At 40.8% G+C, this 20,298-nt stretch overlaps 1 protein-coding gene across 2 annotated transcripts in view; it reads left to right on the forward strand.

The window, feature by feature from the left end:
* Positions 1-20,298, forward strand: part of GPC6 (glypican 6) — a 970,157-nt gene that overhangs the window by 628,718 nt on the left and 321,141 nt on the right. For both annotated transcript variants that reach the window (XM_080917258.1, XM_080917257.1), the window contains exon 4: positions 8,690-8,855. In XM_080917258.1, the coding sequence (XP_080773384.1) occupies positions 8,690-8,855 (166 nt within the window). The remainder of the gene's footprint in view (positions 1-8,689; positions 8,856-20,298) is intronic.

Below are 20,298 nucleotides of genomic sequence, written 5' to 3' on the forward strand. Positions count from 1 at the left end.
TCATCATTTAGTATAGTTACGCATTAGAGAGAATGGGAATGGGTTCAACTCCTGCACAAACTGAGCCTCATTTTAGCTAAATAATTCACTTTCGCTAACATGATTGTCCTTGAGAGTAAGAGATGGCCGTGTTCATTTATTCTGGTTCCACTGTTTTATATACACCAGCGACTTCTGTGTAGCTGGGCAGTGTGCGCATTCTGATCTGTAACTTTCTCATGTTTTCTCTCTTTAAAAAATTTTATTAAAAGTCTTACTTTACACTAGCTACTACCAGGAATTATTGATGTGAGTATCAATACTTGAATATTGGTCTAAGTGTAGAAATCTTACTTTTTTAGGAATCTGAAATTTCTACTGCAACATGGAGGATACTTTGTATACTTCACATGTCTTTCGTAAAACCCGAGAATTATTACTATAACATTTGACAGAAACATCTAGATAGAAATGTTCTGTCCTACCCAATGTCACAATCTTGTATTCCTCCTAATATTCCAATAATCCAACGCTATCAATAATGTCATGGTACTGACCCACACAAGCTCCAGTCCTCTGTTCAATCTTTATTCACTTTCCACCCCTGTAACCAAGACCTTGTTTCCTCAGTCATACTATGATGTTAAATATAAAATGTAATGGATGAGGTCAATTACAAGCTGCATGAGAAGAAGTTCAAACTGGGCCAAACGGGGATGAAGGAGTTTAGGCCAAAATCTCAAGAGAGGAAACAACAGAAGAGAAAAATGCTGCCTTGGTTCTTCCTAAGAGTTGAAATTCTTTATTAAAGGGTTATGAATATCAGCGCAGGACTTACACAAGAAGAAAGCACAGATCGGCACAAAATGAAAATACCACCACTGTGAGCTCACAGTTTCACAGGGCTGTGTTTCCCAGGCTCCTTTTACATCTTCGTGTAAATGTTATATTCTTTTAATCCTATGACTCTCAGGCATCAATGAAAAGAACCATTTCAAAGTTTTATTTCCCAAAGGGGATTCTATTCTTCCTTTTGGCCTAAAGGAAACAATTGTCTTCTTTAGGAAATTATTTTGGGGCAGCTGATAGAATTTGCAGATCTGTGAGTGTCTTGGCCTGAGATATGACGTTCTCCATGTCAGGTACGAGGGTTTCTGTTGGTTTTGCTGACATATCTAGGCTTACATATTAACCTGCTCCTGCTGGTGGACCACTTGGAATCTGATGACTGTTAGAACCTATCCAGGCTGGACTGCTGCTAGAGTACTACCCGGGGGATGGGGGTAGGGGGCTTACAATGACATTAAAAGCAGAAAATATACCTATTAGAATAGACAAAAGAAATTATGTGCTAACTCAAGCACCAACAAAAATGTAAAAACCTGACTCTATCTCACACCCAGCTGATAGAAATGTCAATTGTCACAGAAACTTTAGGAAATGCTTAGCAGTTCCACGAAAAGTCATCATTTGACTTACCATTTTAACCATTTCATTACCTAGAGAAAGGACAACTTAGATCATGTAAAACCTGTATGTGAATATTTATAGCAGCTTCTTCTTACTAGTCAAGTACCAGGAACAGCCCGGACGTCCTCCAGAAGAGCTGTGTATATTCCCATGACTACAAACGTCAGATGGCTACACAAAGAGGAAGGCAAGGCCTGTAAGATTGCTCAGAGGGTAAAGGTGTTTACCACAAGCCTGGTTACTCCAGGTCTATCCTCAGAACCCACACAAAGGGAGTAGGGGGCAACCAAATTATGATATTGTCCTCTGACCATCAGACATACATAGTGGTGCATACAACCACCCACCCACCCCACACACACACACATGAGCAAATAGTAAATGGTTTTTGAAAAGAAAATCCTTAAAACCATATGAATACTTAAAGAGGAATGAACTAGCAATGCTCAAGATAACTTGTATTTGACCTAAAGAACTTTGTGCTGCATGGGAAAGGGAAAGATAGCCAAGATCAAAATTGTACATGCTACGTGATCCATTCTTTTACATAGCATTTTGCAGATGAGAAGATTACACGTCAGTGATTAGCATGTGACAAAAACAGGTGAGGTACAGCCATCCCAGAGGGGTTCTGTGGAAAGAAAATGGTCCAATTTGCTTATTGTGGTATTAAGTACACAGTTCCTGGCACGGAATAAAACTGCACCCACCCTCACACACACAGAGATGCACACAGTCACTCATGAAAGCAAGAAGCCATGAACAATAAACAGGTATGTGTTTGGGTATCAGAAATGAGACAGTTGTAAGGCGTCCGCAGTGGATCCCAGGAAGGAAGATTGTCCCACCTGACCATGCCATCCCTCAACTTCTGGTCGATCTACATTCATTCCAAAAGAAAAAGATTCTGAAAGAGTGCTTATAGTTCAATTATAAAGTATTCCTATTAACAACAGGAGCCTAGCATGGCTGACCCTAGAGAGGCCCAACAAGCAGCTTGAGAAGCAGATACACCCAACCAATGAACAGAAGCCAGGGAACCCCTGTGGTTCAGTTAGGGAAAGACCAGAAGAAGCTGTGGAGGAGGACGACCCCCTTGGAATACCTGCAGCCTCAACTGACCTGGACCCCAGAGATTTCTCCGAAGGTACACCAGCTGATATGAGGTCCCCAACGTATACACAGCAGAGGACTGCCTTGGTCTAGCCTCAGTCAGAGAAGATGCAGACTTGAGGCCCCAGGGAGTACGGAGGCCTACAAGAGTGGGGGTGGGGTTGGGGACATCCTCTTGGAGCAGGGGAAAGGGGCAAGGAGGAGGAGGAATGGGATGAGGAACTGTGGGAAGGCGATCTGAGGGGATAACGGCTGGATTGTAAAAAAGCAAACAAACAAAAGTAACATTAAAAAATTAAAATAGGCTCTCACGCACCCGGAATTGGAAATAAGTTCCTTTCCAGAGCTCTCAAAAGCCTCCAGTTTGAATTGATGTTTTTTAAAAATTATTTTTAATTCAGGCATGCAGTTGCATATTCAAAAAACGAGAATGTTTGAATATAAAAATGTCAGCTCTCTTCTCACATGCTCCACTTTGTTTTTCAAATGCCCTCTCTTTGACCAAGAAGGACATCATTTCCAAAAGTGCTCAGGGACCCACAGTTGACTCGAACGACATTGTTCTCTTCGATTATTAGGGCTATTCAATTTTCTCTGTTGGTTGCTACTCTGAGTTGGAGTCTCTTCTGAAATGTCATACTGAGGAAACTGTACCAGTTCCAACACAATTATAAAAAAAAAAATTAAAAAGGAGAGCTTTAGAATTAATGCAGTCAATACCCTTTGATGGCAAATTTTAAAAACAGCATCTAAACATAAAAACCCACAAATCCATCCTGCTTTTTCTTTTTCTTGGAATATCAGTGTGGCCAAGAAACTGGCAAAGGTAATAAAGAGGTTGCTTCAAAAGGCACTTAATAAGAAAAAAGAAAAAAAGGCACAGCCCAATTCTAGGATGGAGCATAATACGATGTGTCCGTTGTGCAGAATGAGTCGGATAACAGCGCTGACCGAGGCGACCATGGCTGTCCGAAGGAACACAGATCCTGGATGCTTACTAGGTTTTATACCATGACCCTGAGTGAAACGAAGAGAACAGAAAGCTGACAATCAGAGGAGGGCAGAGCTCTCAGTCAGCCTGAGTGACAATAGTCTCAGGAGAAAAGAATCCAGATCAGAGGAAGACGAAAGGTCCTGGCAAAGCTTGGTAACCAAATTCTTAAGCAAAGGATGCGGGAGACAGCCAGGCACTGGGGCTGAGAACGAGGAGGGATTTTAAACTCCATGACAACAGTCTGGTCACTGAATTGCTTCCACTTTGTCCTCTCACTGGGCCTCGGTCTTCCTCGGTCACTGTCTCTGTAACGCCTGTTGACAGAGACTATTTTCAAAGGAATTCAGCTTAACTTGGCATTCTCAATGAAGGAGCCAACCTAGGGAGGATGCCATGGTGGCACATTCTCTCCACAGTTTCTAGGATGTCACGTTGTTCCGTTTTTTACGTCTGCTTTCCCTTTAGAGTAGAAATCTTCCTTAGGCTGCTGTCTTTTACCCTTGATGTTTTACTCACATTTGGACTCTGAGTTAACACACTGACTGCAACCGTGGATTGTGATGATGGTTCTTATCCAAGCCATCATATTCCCAGGAAAAAAAGGAACTATCAGAAGGATATTGCTGTATCAAAGTATAAAGAGATTATGAGAATGTGAACGTAAGAAAATTTAACTCACACATTAGATTATTTAAGAGCAGCTGTAGAGAGATGGAACACAGAAAGGGAGGCTTGGTGTGACCTTAGGTGGACCATATTTAGTCACGGCAAGTGACTCCTTGTCACCCATGTGTGTGCATGGCCAACACGTCTATAAAAGATGAGAAGCTGCCCCTTATCAGGGTGGAAATGACGAATTTATTCTGCAAGGGAAGCTGGGAATTGTAGTCTTTGGTCGGGAAACTATTCTTCCTAACTCTGAGAAGATATAAAGATGTAAGACCGATGAGTATTAAAGTGTTTTCTGCTCAGGGGGATCCTTGTGGGAGAGGGTAGTTCTGGGTCATAAAAGCATGACTCTTTTGATCTTGTATCAGAATGAAGTCTCGATTCCTGAAGAGACTTGGAAAATGGTTATTAAAGGGCTGTAAACCGGATTTTGTTATAGAGTAGAACGAAAAGGTTTCCTGGGACCACTGTGGGAGGGTTAGAGGTGGGAGACAGCAAGTGGGCCAATAAGAGTTATTCAGTGTGACAGTGACCGGTTCCACTGTCAAAACTGTTTGCACCAACATCAAATAGCAAGGAGCTTCAGAGCATCAAAGGAAGAGGACTGATGACACAAACTGCATCCGGCCTGTTAGCCAGAGTCTCCCTACAGTATCGAAGGGTCCTTTCTCAGATGTGTCAAGGAGCAGATGGTGCAGTTAAAGAAGGAAACCTGTGGGGAAAGCGTACGGGGAGCATTTTGTTTGGGTATAGGGTCAAGTTCAGTTAAGTAAATTATTTAAAAGCAAGGGTGAAAACATACTATGAGTATAAGAAGGAAGAAAGGAGTGACCAGGGGAGGAGCCAGAGTGAGAGGGCAGGGCATAGGCGAGCAGAAGCCCATACATAGGCGGAGGCTTGTGGTTGAACATTTTTGGTCCCTCTCTTTAGACCTCATTTCAAACCAGATTGATGTCACGGAAGCCATGCTGTTCACAGAGGAGGACTTAGATCCCATCCTTAGCAGCAGTTAGATCTACTCCCTCTTAACCTTAGAGAACTGTCACGGCCAAGGTGTGGAGCTGGTCCTTAGAGAAGGCTACATTCGTTCTGAGTCCCAAAAACAATGTCCGGAGGGGCAAAAAGAGGGATGAGCTGTATGGCCCTCACCTGAGCTGTTTTTAGGGATTTAGTGGCACTGATCTCTTCTGTAATTGCTTCAAGGCTGACAAGAGGACAAGGAGTGAAGCAGCAGTTAGCGGACCTCAGAAAACAGTCCATCCAAGGGGCCGTGGTAAAGCTTAACATTTGGCAGAGATCCGGAACCTAAGTCAGGGGATAACAAATGTACTACTTTGGAGTAGAAAATTAAGAGCTTCAACATTTCATCCCCATCTGCTCCACCAATAGATAGATGAAAGATGAAAGCAGTTAGTCCTGTCAAATCAGTCATAAATAACTTACATGTAACTGGGGCTAATTTGATAAACAAGGCAAAGGGTCACTGTGCTAGTGGACAAATCTCTAGATCACCGCGGACTGACAGTAGTAAGCATATTTATTTTTTAAACATCAATCTATTTCAACATACACTGGTTCTTTAAAAGCATAATTTGTGGAGCAAGATAACCAAATTAAATGCGCGTTTTGGCTTTTGAAATAGCTTATAAAACATCCACAAGCATCACTGTCAAAGCCTGTTTACTCCTTGTAGACTTCACAGTGCAGGCATTCCCCTGGAGCTCTGTTTCTGGGCAGAGACTAGGTGATGTTCTCAACATAATCTAGGTGAGCCCAGGTTGGAGAGAGTCTCTTTCATCTAAGTGGTCCGAAGATGCTGGGGGCATGTAATCTCACTTAATAGAGTCATGCGTTGACTCTACCCATACAAAGGCAGCAGTCAAAGGCAGCTTGGTTATTCTAAATAATTTCTCAAAGCTGTGAGGTTGCAAACAAACTGTCTGGAGTATTTCTTTAATGACGAGACATGGTTAGGGTATAGATCCTGAAAATAGCTTATTCTAAAGGGAAGAATCGAAAGTCATGGAGATGTGTATGCTGACTCGTTAGTTTTATGTCAAGTTGACACGAGTTAAAGCTATCTGAAAGAAAGAAACTCAATTGAGAAAATGCCTCCAGAGTATCTAGCTTAGGATGGCTCCTACCCCCAGCAATGGCGCCACCTACAGGTGACAGGGACCTGGCACATTCATCGCCATGGAAACAGCCAAGCATTCCCAGTATACACTGGCTCAGAAGCCCACCTCTACCTAGAAGCAAATGATGTCATCACCCCCCACCCCCTGTAAATGACTGAACCGCCCTCCCCTTCTCTTCTCTTCTCTTGACCCCGTTCTATTAAACCTCTCCACGTGGAACCGGGTTGGTTTGTTGTGGTTTGTCTGGGCACAAACTGAAAAATCTATTTAACAACACTAGCTGTCAGGCATTTTTAAAAATTAGTGATTGATGGTAAGTGGCAACATCCCTGGGCTGATGGTTCTGAGTTCTAGAAAGAAACAGGCTGAGCAAATCACAAGCCAGTGAGCTACTTCTTAAACCAGAGTTCTCCATGGTCTCCGTATCAGCCCCTGCCTCCAGGTTCCTATCCTGTATGAGTTCCTGTCCTTGGTGCCTTTGGTAATGAACTGTTATATGCGACTTTGAGTGAAATAAGACCTCTCCTCGCCACGTTGCCTTTCAGTTATGCTGTTTCATTGCAGCCATAGAAAACCCAGCTAAGACAGTTGCTTTAGTTAGATTTTTTTTTCTACCGAAATGAGAAAACAACTGATTCACATGCCAGAAATTCTTTGTTCTCATATAATTTGTTATCAGGTGGTTGTAGAAGCCAAAGTTTTGTATTAAAAATCCCAAAATTTGGTTTCTAGGTAAAAACAAATTTAAAAAAAAATCAGGCAAACAAACCAGACTGTCGGGAATGTGCGTGGTAAATGGGAACAAGGATTGCTCTGATGTCCCAGTCCTATCTTACCACACCACTGCAGTGGAGGATGTCCCTAAGCATGCCTGCTGGGGAGACCACTCACAAGGAGGTCCAAATGTCACACTGGGCTTTTTCTTATGTCTAAAATACAGAGTAGCATTTAGCCACTAAGACATCGAAATCATATAGATACCACCAAAGAAGCCACACAAGAATTTCACATCTAGCCAAGAAACGCAGCAATGGGTCCTTAGCTTGTGCTGTCTTAAATATGTTTTTCCTCTTGGCGTCAAATGACAGTTTTCTTCTGTTGTTAATGGTGTTCTGTCATCCTACATTTTTTTCTTTTTGTTGATTAATACATGCATTTTACATATACATACAGTATTCTGGTCACTCCAACTGTCCACCTACACCCCCCCCACAGTTACCCTCCCCTCCCCCTGTGCACATTGGCTCTTATCTCGCTCCCACCCCTATAGACACCACCCCTTCTCCTTGTCAGTCTCTTTCACACATTAGGACCTCTGATTTTAATTAGTTTGATGATGGCCACTTGTGCAAGCATTGGGTTGGGACATGGTGTGGCCTCGGTGGATACACATCTGGAAACAGTGAATCCTTCTCTCAATCTCCTTAGAGTAAACAGCTCAAGGTTTCTGGGACTGGGCTCCTGCCCTGGCTCTGAAGCTTGGCTATTCAGAAGCCTTTTCTTATGCAGAGCAATGCTGAAGCAGCTGCTGAAGGTTCTGAAGGCAGTGTCTTCTCCCGAGGAAGGAAGGTTCCTGCTGTTTGTCTGCCTGTCTCCCTGGCTTTGAGTTCTTAACCACTTTGCACCCAAGCTTGAGGATTGATTTGGGGCACTGCATTTCTTGTTCTGTGATTCTGAATCCGTGAAAAATAATTCCTGCTTGCAAACCAAGCCCGATCCATTTTAAGTGAACTTTCTAGAGTTCTGTACCCCCAGATGCCTTAGCAGGTCCATTGCTTCTACTTCTATGCAGGCCTCGGTCACGCAGATGCCAGACAAGGTGATATTGAGCCTCTACAGAAGGCGCGCACTCCGGAAAGATATCCGCCAACTCTGCTAGCGAAGGATCGAGTAACCAGTCGGAACCTTCGCTGGGTGTCACATTAAACTTTCATAGCAGCTCCGTCTTTATGTGGCTCTTTGCTCTTCAAGTTGCTGCCTATGTATGATCTCGTTTCACACCCTCTTACAGTGAAGGGGTGTCTGTTTTAGGATTGAATTGCACTGACAGGGAGAAAGGGTAAAATGTGGACAGGAACATCTCCGGAGGCTGTTACTTGGCTGAGCGGTGGTGTTTAATAGGAATCGGCAGACTCTGGAATAAAAAATTAAAATAAAAAGTACTCACCTTCTAACCGTTCCTCAAACCCTCTACTTGACTGTGCGAGGTTTAGCAGAAAAACTTTGCCTATTGTTCATCTTGCTATTTAGGGAAACAAGACTTCATTCGTTGCTCCCCTTCGTCTTTCCGATTCTGATTTTTGCCCCATCTTATATGTACTTGCAGGTGAGCCCCACCCCTGGCTGCATCCGGGCTCTCATGAAGATGCTGTACTGCCCCTACTGCCGAGGCCTGCCCACGGTGAGACCCTGCAGCAACTACTGCCTCAACGTCATGAAGGGCTGCCTGGCCAACCAGGCGGATTTGGACACTGAGTGGAATCTCTTCATAGGTAAGGCGTTCAACAGGTCTGGCGAGCAAGACCTGAGCCCCGAAAGCGATCGTGGTACTTGATGTTTCGTCAGGTTCGGAAGTTGTGATGACTTATGGAGACGGAAACAGCGTTTTAGCAATTTTAAAATATTATTCTGCAGTTCTCCCTTTGGCCAAATCTTCCAATATAGGATTTCCTTGTGTTTTTCAAGCAAATTCCCCGTAAAGATATACGAGCAAGCTAGCAGAGGTCAATCAGTTTCTTTTATTGAGTTTCAATTTCTTGAATAGACATAACGATCGACGAACTTTAATCAGAAGATAAACACTTGTAATATTATTTTTATTTGTACTAAATTAACCAGGTGAAGATTTTACAAAACAATTCCCCAAATTGCCGAATGAACAGAGTTCACTGTTTTCAGTCATGCATGCTAATTTCCCATCTCATCCCGGAAAAAAAAAAAAAAAACGCTCCAAACGCAGGAGGGTGCCGAAGTTAAGAGGGAAGATGAGGAGGATGCAGGAAACAGGTTCTGCATTGTGGCTATGCCCAAAGATATTTCCCAAATAGCTCTCTAGGCTAAAAGCACGGATTTTACAGACAGGCTTCTCCCAGGAAAATACACAAGCCTTGAAAGAGTAAATGTGTTTTCCTCCCCTCTGTCAAATGGCCTTCAAGTAAAAGTACTTTCGGTTGCATTTACTGCAATTACAAAGTGACAAGCTGAGAGCTGAAAATAGCGGCTGAATTTGTCAGCCTCAGAGGACCCTCATCATTTATGCAAGTCTTTGAGCAGGATGCTCTGCTCCAGGAGGGCCTCTGGACAGGTCACAAGATTTGGATGTGGAGGCATTGGTGGTGGGATTTAGGAGCACCAGTCTTTGCTCTAGTGGACTGAATTACAAACCCGCAGCTCTCCCAGTGAAACCCCTTAGCTAGCTCACTGTTTTGTTTAAGAAGGCCAGAGAAAATATTTCTGTAAGTTAAACGCAGAAAGTAGATTAAACAGGAAGCCACTGAAGAAATTCTCAGAACCATTTCAGAGTAAGTGGGGGCCTGTCTGCTGAACCGTTTGCTCTGAGGGACGCATCTTTAGGAGTTAGGTTATTTTATGTGAAAGCACGGTGACATGATTTTTCACTAAGATTGTTGAGGTATGAGTGAGTGAAATACAGGAATAAACATGTTCTTCCACAATATAAGATTTGGATTAATTGTAGCAAAAAAAATAATAATAAATTACCCAGTTACACAAATCCTGCTTGTAAAAATGTAATCTCATCCAAAAGAAATCTAAAAAAAGAGATTCATAATTTTAAAATTAGAGTAATGATCCTAGATTTCCTGGAAATTAACTAGATCATTTGTACTTTTGGGTTGAAATTGCTTTAGTGACTAGTACTGCCATTAGTCAAGCTGAGCAATTGATGGACGTTGGAGTGTGGGTTTTATTTGTAAGAACAATCGTTACTTTTAATATTTTTTATATTTTTATGTCTTGTTTGTGGGTGTATTTGTGCCAAGACACTCATGTGGCGGTCAAAGGAAAACATGAATGTGTTCTTGTACCATGTGACTTCCGGTAATTATCTCAGCCTTGGTGACAAGTGCTTTTACCCAGTGAGAGCCATCTCACTGGTCCTTTAATAGTTACTCCTTTATTGTTTCCACTCTTAGTGCTCATTGGATGAAATGAAACATGAAATAACATGAAACAACTCTGTACTATCAATATACCTGATGGTTAGCTGTCAGACTGATGTGACAATTTAATGTCTCAAACAAAATCAGTTGGTTTTTAAAAACTAAAGTACAAGCTCGCCTGTGTGGGTTATATTTACTGATGAGCCGAATTATTGGCCAGTTCTGGCTGGCTTCATTTCAAATGCTTTCCTCCTCTCTCCCTTTATTTGTCTCAGTGCTCCATTAGATAACTCTTCCGGTTTCTCTTTTCCCTCCTGTTATGCTATGCCATTGAGAATTTCCCACCAGCTTAGACCAGTAGAGGAAAAAGAATAGTTCTCTGTGTGCAATATTAGTCCTACTTTCTTTTAGATGAAATAGTCCAAGTGCCAACTCCTTGTCTGTATGGATACATCCAATGTTACAGAGTCACAGAGTCCACAAAGGCAGTGGCCAAACTCAGTAAGAGAGTGAGTAATCAGTCAAACACTGTTGTGTAAAAACTTTCCCTCTGGTGGCCTACCACCCGAAGCCCTTCTCTCCTGTTCCCAGGTATCTACTCATCAGAACCTGCATTTCCCTTATGCCCAATTGTATCTGCTGTTTATGCTACATGAACTGTTGAGAGCTCTGGTGATATTTTCTTTTAATTATTATGTGCACATCTAAAATATTAACTGGTATGCTGTTGCCTGTCAGCAAAAGACTCAGCTCACTGCTGGCTCCCATGGTCTTTGCCATGTCAAGACTTAATTGAAAAGGACACGTCCTTAGAATTCACTTGGTGTCTGGATTGTGTCAGAAGGAAGGTGTTTTAAGTGATCAAGTGCCAACCCCAAGGAATTCCATCCACTTCTGAAGGCCTGTGGCTGTGGTGGGGGTGGGGGTGTTTCCCTTCAGTCTCAGAAAAAGAAAACCAGGAATCCATTCAAGACTAATTTCTTGGCAACATCTTCAACAAGTTAAACCCTGGTAGCTCGTTAAAGGAGGAGCATTTAAAATTCAGGATCATAAGGAAAAGGAGGAATTCTTTATTAAAACAAAACTTTTTAAAGTTGCTGACAACCCTGTAAAGAAGTCTACTAGACCAAGCCGAGTATGCTTAAAAAGCATCTGTTTAGCAGTTTGGCTTCTGTCTTAACTGTCCTCTAGCAGCCTGTGGAATATTCCAGAATAAAGCACAGTCAGAATGAATGGGTAATCTGTGAACAATGTAAGCCAGACAGTACCCCTGAGGAACACGGAAGCCATTCCTAGCCTGATCTTACTATCAGGAACAGCAGGAAAAATCCCAATCAAGACACTGAAGGTCGGCTGAGGCACTTCGCCCAACTGTTTCTTGAAATGCTTACTGTGTCCCATGTAAGCTTCTGAATGGTGCCTATGTGCAAAATAATTTTCTTTTCTTTTTTAAAAATGTGTTTGGATTAATTTTAACATTTTACAAGGGATACTTTTGTGTGCAGAACTCATGTTAGTAACATCCTTTTGATATTTGAGCATTGAGTGCTGATACCGTGAATTTACAGGCGAGGACTGTTCTGTTTGACAGAGGGCCATGCTGTAAGTTACATCTAGAGCATAATCACAGAAACCAGAGATCCAATCATGTGTAAGTGATTATAATAAATCTTGCGTATACCTTAAAATCACAGCTTTGTGGGACAGTCTCCTCCAAACATCTGGCACCATTAGAGGGTTTATTGACTATGAGAACAAATGAAGGGTCTTTAAAAAGAAGAAGAAGGAAGAGGAGGGAAAGGAAGAGGAAGAAGAAGGAGCTGGTGATATGAGACAAGAAAGATTAGCACAAGAGACAAGAATCTCTTTCATTCTAAGCTACATTTTATTTATTTTATGTATGTGAGTACATTGTTGCTGTCTTCAGACACACCAGAAGAGGGCATCGGATCCCATTACAAATGATTGTAAGCCACCATGTGGTTGCTTGGAATTGAACTCGGGACCTCTGAATAGCAGTCAGTGCTCTTAACTGCTGAGCCATCTCTCCAGCCCTCTAAGCTATATTTTAATCCCATAAAATCACATACAGTGCTAATTGAAAGAATCTGTAGCCCTTCGGTGCTTTTGTTTCAGTTATATAGTCTGTTTAGTTTTATCCAGTCAATATGACTTTAACTATTTTAGTGTATTATTTCAAAACATTGTATTGAGTATATTAGATATATATGCTTTTGCCTATAGGGAATTTAATGTGGTTTATTATGATACAGTATATTAAGCTAATAGAATTTTAAGAAGATACTAGATGTCTACTCAGTAAGGAGATTTACTAGGTTCAGGGAAGCCTTATGTGGAGAAGTGTAGCATGAAACAGTGAATATCATGGAATCAAATTAGCATCATCTAATATAACTGATGGTGAACAGCAATAGCATATATAATTTTCCTATTGTAAGTATCTGCCACAGTTTCGGTAAGTTTGACATGCTCTAGCTGTATTCTCAAAATATTTGCTTTTGTTTTTTGATATTATTTATAATCAAACCTCTCTACTACTAACTTGAACTGATGGACTTTGTAAGGGAGAACTACTGTGATGTGGACAAAGCAGATGTGAATGAATGTAAATCAGGGATAAAGATCTAGACCACATTTTCCAACACAGGGAAAACATCGAAGAAGATTCAATTGTCTATTAGGCCTTGGACACTCAAAGAATCGACCATCAGTCTTTTCAAACTTGCTGGGCTTCTCTTTCTTCTAGACTGACCAATTAGTAAATTTTAAGACAGCCCAAATGTAGAGAAACTGACAAGCCTGTCATTCAGCAGCCCACCACATCTCTGCCAGGCCAAGGGTCTTGCTGTAGTGTCTACTAAATCCTCCCTTCCTTTCTTCTTCCCTCCCTCTCTTCCTTCCTCCCTCCCTCCCTCCCTCCCTCCTTCCCTTCCTTCCTCCATTCCTTTCTCTTTTCCTCCCTTCCCTCTTTTCTTCCTCTTTTTCTTCCTTCATTAAACTAGAGTGTGTTTACCTAGAGCCCATCACCACTTTTGCTTTGGTGTCAGCAAGTGACAGAATAGTAGATAGGTGTGGCATAATGCTTGATGTGAGCTTCAATATCATATACTCTTTAAGTGGAATCAGTGGAAACCAGACAAGAAGGTTTAATGCAATATGAAGACATTTATGCTTCCCTGTGTAGGTCTTCTACTTTAATATAATTCTGAATAACTGAGTAATTTAAAAACCATATATCTTTGTTGTTAACAAAATCTCTAAGATGGGGGATGGCTGAAACAAATCAGATAATGAGTCTAAACCTTCAGTTGTGACAGCTGCTGCTTCAGAAATTGTCAACTAGAGCAAGCTGCAGAGGACCTGTGTTAGGTCATCTGACAGGCTTGTGTTACATCTTAAATTGAAACTTTGATTCACAAATGTCTTTCTTGGAACTACAAGAATAGTCTTTAGTGTAAATCACATAGGCTCTTCTTTCTGTTTGGTGAAAATGATGTTAGATCAATCATATTCAAAGCTAGAAGATGCGCGTGTGTTGTTCACAGCAAATAAATGCAGATTTTATTTTATAAACTGTACAAGACTGATGGTGTCTGCCTCTTAGACAGCTTATAAGATAAACATGGGAGACTATCTCAAGAACCTGTGTATAATACTATTTCAAAAACATTCTCAAGCATAAAATTCTATAACATAAAAAAAATGATAAGAAGTTCTTTAGTTACTGAACATCCCATAGTAGGTTTTATATTACCTTTGCCGATATGCCCTGAAATAGCATGTTTATAAAACCCGTAGACCTGTAGCATCAAAAACAAATTGGGAGATGTGGGTCTGTTGACAGTGTTTCATTAAGGGAGGACTATGAGATTTCAAAAACGCTGGGTCCTTCCTAGTGTGCTCTTCTTCCTTCCCTCTTTCCTTTATTAGCTTAGAAATGTGAGGTCTCAGCTTTCACACACACCCCTCATCCCCCCCCCCACTCTGTCTGAAATTCTAAGCTGAACTAAGCCCTTTCACTGAAAAGTTTCATTCATCACAGTGTTTTCGACACAGTATCAGAAAAGTAACAAGACATAGGGTACCATGGAAACCCTCATTTTGACCACAGTAACTCATCCTTGTCTGATAACTGAAGTATCTCAGTGAAGGTGGTCTGAATAATAGCACTGTGTGGGCTTCTTTCCCTATAAATGCCACAGCTACAGTTAGATTAAAACAACTCTTGAGGTAGGACTTTTTCCAAGTCAGAGTTGCCTCAAAGGGGGAACTGATGATCATGTTTGAGTTATTCTTGAAATAACGTTTTCTTTTCCTTAGGCTTCTTTTTCTGTACCAGTCATAGATGGCACCTTTAAAAATGCCCATCCCACACATTTCTCAATCTGTGATTTATTTATATGGATCATGTCTCAAGGAGCAAAGAGTGAAAATCAACTTTTAGGGATGTGGCTTTGGTCACCCAATTTCATAGTCAAGACATACAATATACTTAAAAGGAGAGGTGAGTGAAAATGTTTGTGAGAGTAATTTAAACTGAGAAACTTCAAGGTATGTAAAAACTTTGAGGTTAGAACTCACCTAAAAATATTATACCTATTAATACTTCATCAGATAACAAAGAGAGAATTTAAATTAAGATTGATCATCAAATATTCTTTGTCCTTGAAATAAGATTATATATAAAATCTCACATAAAATGCATGTCTTCAACTTTTCTTTTTGCATGGATGTTAATAATTTGTTAAACCAACAATTTTTTTTATTTTACTTTGAAAAGCAAAAAACAAAAATACAACAAGGGAATATAAGTTGTTAAATATGTCACAACCTTCAAGTACTGACACACCTATATTCTATTTTCTTTAAGATACAAGAGAATTTTTTAAGCCAATACAGACAATTAAATGTTAAATAAACATGACCATATGCACTACTCAAACCTCAATGCTCAGGATGTGGGTTGATTGATGAGGAAGCCTAAGAATTATATTGGGAATGGTAAATAAATCAGAAGCAGTGAGAAGGCTTTGGAGTAACGATATTCCCTGCCATACCCATATACCTTGTGGGTTTCCAAGTTGAAGTGGTTTTCAGATTAAGAAACTCACTCAGTGACTCTGCCCTGTCTCCATCCAGTGTCTTTTCTTACTAGACCATGATGTCCCTGCCTTTGATATGATCTGATGTTCCAAACTTGTACAAATGGAATGTAGTTACAAAAATTTATTCTTTAGATCAAAACCAAGGGGTCTGGTCCAACCTGCTGGAGAGCTCAAATTACAAACAATGGTGAGAGAGCTCCGTAGGAATAATTTCCCTATAGCCCTGATTTGACAGCACTACTACGTTGAATTTTACATATTTGGTAAGTCCCTGGCGGCACAACTGTACACGTGTATAATCTTATACTTTATTTATTAATGTTCAGACTTATACTTCCTCCACTTGTCGGTAAGAGAACATTCACGTTTATCTTGCAGTTTGCTTGTAACCACAGCAGCCCTCCAGGGTCCGTATCCACCTTGAAGTTATCATAAGAAACTTTAGATCCACTTCTTTAATCCTGAATCTCATTTGGAGACCATCAGGAGGAAACAGTAATAGGTGATATGTGTTGAACACCATACATCAGACAGAATGAAAATTATCTTACTTTTTAATTCCCTGCAGAAACCCTATCAAGAAGCCAACATTCTAAGTTCCATTTGACAGATGCTCAAACCAAACCAAAACGAGAGAAATTTACTAGATGAGCTATGGTCACATAGATTGTAACTTGCAGTAAGATTTGTGTTCAGGGCACAGATTCTTAACTGCCAGACCAGATAACTCCTGGTGTGGTGTTAGGAAGTGCATAATAGTGTACAGAGACACAGATTGTTAACTTACACTAGGGAAAATTGAGGGTGTGATATCAACACTGTTCTGATAAGTATCTTCGATGGTGGGGATATTCTCTATATTTTCAGGCCAATAGAGTACCAATAGCCCAAGTGCTACATGTTGCTTTAATTACATCTAGTAAGATGAATCAATTGAGTTTTTAAATGTGTGTGCATTTAATAAATGTAACTTCTGAATGCTTCAAATATGGCTATTTTGCCCTAGGAGCCATCTTTTGAAAATCACTTTCCCCTTATCCTTACTGAAGCGTTCCTGGCAAATAGATATTTGCATACTTAGGTATAAAATGCAATAATTTCATTACATATAATGTCCATTATATGTAGACAATGATTATTATTGATAGTGTAGACCTAGGGCCTTAAATTTCCTGCTTTTTGGTGTGATATAACTCAACGTCTCAAAATGTCTGATTTTATTTCCAATAGTCTTTCTCAGACTTTGTGGCTAATGTTCCATGTGAATTAGACACCAGAGAAGGCCATGGAACCTCATCTAAAGGCTTGAGACATGATTTGCAAAACAGATGGGATGTGTGCTTTCAAAGCTGAGTTGCATTAGGTGGGTGAGGGTTAGGTTGGAGGTCAAGTCTTCAAGTTGCTCTGTGGGGTTAAATCCTGGTGACCTCATTTACAGTCTATTCAACTTAAATAATGCTGTTTAAATTTCATGAATTGCTTAATCCACATCAGCAAATATTATAGAAAAGCACCTTGCTCTTGAACAATGGGTTGGGATAGCCAGATGCGTCAGTATTGCCAACCAATGAGATAAGGCCGTAGGGAAAGCAAATGTGTTAGAGCTTCACAAGAGCTGAAGGAAAAGATGAGAAAGGTACATTCTGCTGTCCAAGATGTTTCTTATTTCTGCTTCTGGGTTTTTCTTGGGTATTTGAAGGCAAGCTCCTTCCTAGCAGAGAAGGCAGTGCCCTCTGTCTCGAGTAAACCGTAGTCAAGTACGGCAGCCTGGGGAAACAATCACAGAAAGCACAAGTTTAGTAGGGTTGGGAATTTTGGAGAAATCTACCAAATTGAAAAGGGTAGTCCTGCATCTGTGTCCTTAGAGGCCAGCATGGTTAAGGTTTCGTTATAGAGGTTTCAAGTCAGTCTAAGTCTTTTGGTTTTTCTTGAAGTCAACAGCAAGCCACGGGGCTTTTTTATTTAAGGCATGACAGAATCTAAGTTGCCATCTGACAGGCAAGTAAAGGATAGATTCAGATAGAAGAAAAGAATGGCAATGGCCTCAGATACATCATCACCTGTGGTGTGGAGGAGACAGAAAGCAGCCATCATGGGAGAGAAGCAACAGGAAATTTGTAAGGCTCCCAGGTAGACAGCAAAGTTGGAGTAATGTATCGGCAACAGCTGAGATGGGCATTCCAGAGAAAGATGGTGATGTCGGCAACTAGAGAAGTTAGTTCTGGAAATGGAAATGATGGGTGTCCTTAATCTGCATAGGGCTTGTTTTATCTGAGAGACCGTGAGATCAAAGAGTGGTCACGCTCAATTGCATATTTAAAAATGGCTGCAGTTTCTGTTCCTACGGCAGGCCAGGACTGCAAGAATCACTGGAGAGTATCCAAGGCCCAAAGGGTTCAATGGCCAACTTCCTGAGGGAAACCTTACAGGTGGGCCCAAAGTCCCCACTCCTGGGCTGACACTGGTGTCTGACTATTCTTTTTCTGAGAATATGTACTGTCTTTACCGCTAATGTAAACACTTAAAAGATTGCTTGTTATACATACTCTCAGAAGAAGCCCATGTGCGTGCACCCCCCCACAGCCTTTTGAATTAAATATATCTAGAATGCTGCATTTCAGATTATGATTCAACAGCGACATGCGCTTGATCACACTCAGGCGCCCCTCTGCTGGTCGTCTTTATCATATACAGTGACGTTTTACAACTTCAGCCAACCTAAGAGGAAACTTCACTTCTACTGCTGTCACCTTTTTCAGTACAGACAGCCTTGGATTACTTTGTTCTTTTCTGGCTGGCACCAAGTTCTGAAGTTCAAGTTGAGGCATGAAAAAAAGTTAATTCTATGAAAAGTGACAACATTCCCAAAAGGAATCAATTCCCCTCTCTGGCAAGAACTTCACATATCATAAAGCAGCCCTTAACTTCACTGTATGCTCTATGGCCCAATTGTCACACTGAGAGCTCAGCACAGAGGAACCAGTGTAATCTGTTTATTAGATTCTGCGTACTGAGCCCCTTAAGGAACGGCACAAGTATACATGACGTGGCACAGCCTCTGAAGTCACAGCCACATTTTTACTCATCTTTTGAATTTTGCGTCTCAAACTTACTTACTGATTTACGAATGCCCTAGAGTATAAATTATTTCTCAGAACTTCAGTAGTGATTTTTGTCAAATGCATTCTGTTTAGCCCGTTAAAGGTGAAAAACCATGAAATATTAGTTGATTTATAACCCAAGAAAAAGCCCTAAAACCACCTGTCCCTCTTTGGAAGCCAGAAGAAAACAAGAAGGAAGACTGAACCTGGGAACAGTAATTTAAGGTAGCAGTGGGTGGCTTAGAGCAAAGGTTGAGCCTGAGTCCTCTGTTCTTGTTGTGAGGATTTACATTTGTGTTTCTTCACACCCATGGGAGTTTTGGTTTTTGAGATCAAAATTTCACACAGTAAAATAGTGGCCTTGTAGCACTAAAAAAATATGGCTTTGTGTTGCTGAAATACCAATTCCATTTCCTTTGAATTGAATTTCATAAAGTTCTTATTAGGCTATTGTGCAATTAGATTTTGAAATCCACTTCTTCACAAATAATTCTAGATTTAAAAAAAAACTAACGCTGCTGTGCTGTGTATTGATTCCTCTTCCCTTTGGTCTGTGACACCGCGCTATCAGAGGGTCCCTGTGCATCAGAAACTTGTTTAAATCAACTTCTAAGATGTAAGATAAGTATTTAATTCAGAGTTACATCCTGGCATCTTCAAGATGCAGAAATTAATAGTTTGAAAATGCAGCGTGATGAAGTATAAGCCTTATTCAACACATTGATTATAAGATGAAAATCAGAATTTTTTAGAAACCGGAATGTCTTAATCCAGCAGAAGAAAAGCCACTTGAGGGCTATAGAGGCAATGAGAAAATGTCATGTGATCCTCCCTGATAAATCTGTATTCATTTATATGGGAAAATCACAGCCATTTGTATTTATTAACCTGGTAAGAACCAACCCACTGAGCTATTGCCTTTGAACTCACACCAGGGCATTTATTCTTTTAATTTAGAGTACATTTTTTTTTAGAAACTTCTTATTTGCTATGTAATATAATTAACGGGGTTTTGGGCTTCAAGTAATATAAATGAATTCATGTTTGCACATGTGTGTAGAATCCATGGTGACCATATGAAGGTCAAAGGACAGTCTCAAGGATTAGTTCTTGGTTCTTTCTTCCTACCTTGTGCGACACAGGATCTAGTGGTTTTCTGCTGGGGAAACCAGGCTATCTGGTCTACCTGCTGCTGTGTCTGCCTTCCTTCTCACTGTAAGAGCCCTAGAATGACAAATGTGTACTACTGTACCCTGCCTTCCTTGGGTCCTTGTGATCTGAACCCATTTCCTCATGCTGAAGCAGCAAGTGCTCTAATGACAGAGCAATTTATAAGGTCTCTAAATTAATCTGAATTGGTCATCATTTTGACATATGGCATTTCTCTATTTCACTTAGAAGTCTTCTGACCACATGCCTCTTCTTTGATGACCCTTTAAAGGTTTATTTAACCAAGCCTGTATCTGTATAAAATGTCACATTATAAGATCCCGCTTCTCAGGGTTCAATATGTAGACATTAAGTTTAACTCTACGCTTTATAACCCAAGGACTATGCAAAAAAACTAGCACTCCCAAATGGCTACTA

This window comes from Micromys minutus (genome assembly GCF_963924665.1).
Source record: "Micromys minutus genome assembly, chromosome: 5".
Classification (NCBI taxonomy): Eukaryota; Metazoa; Chordata; class Mammalia; order Rodentia; family Muridae; genus Micromys; species Micromys minutus.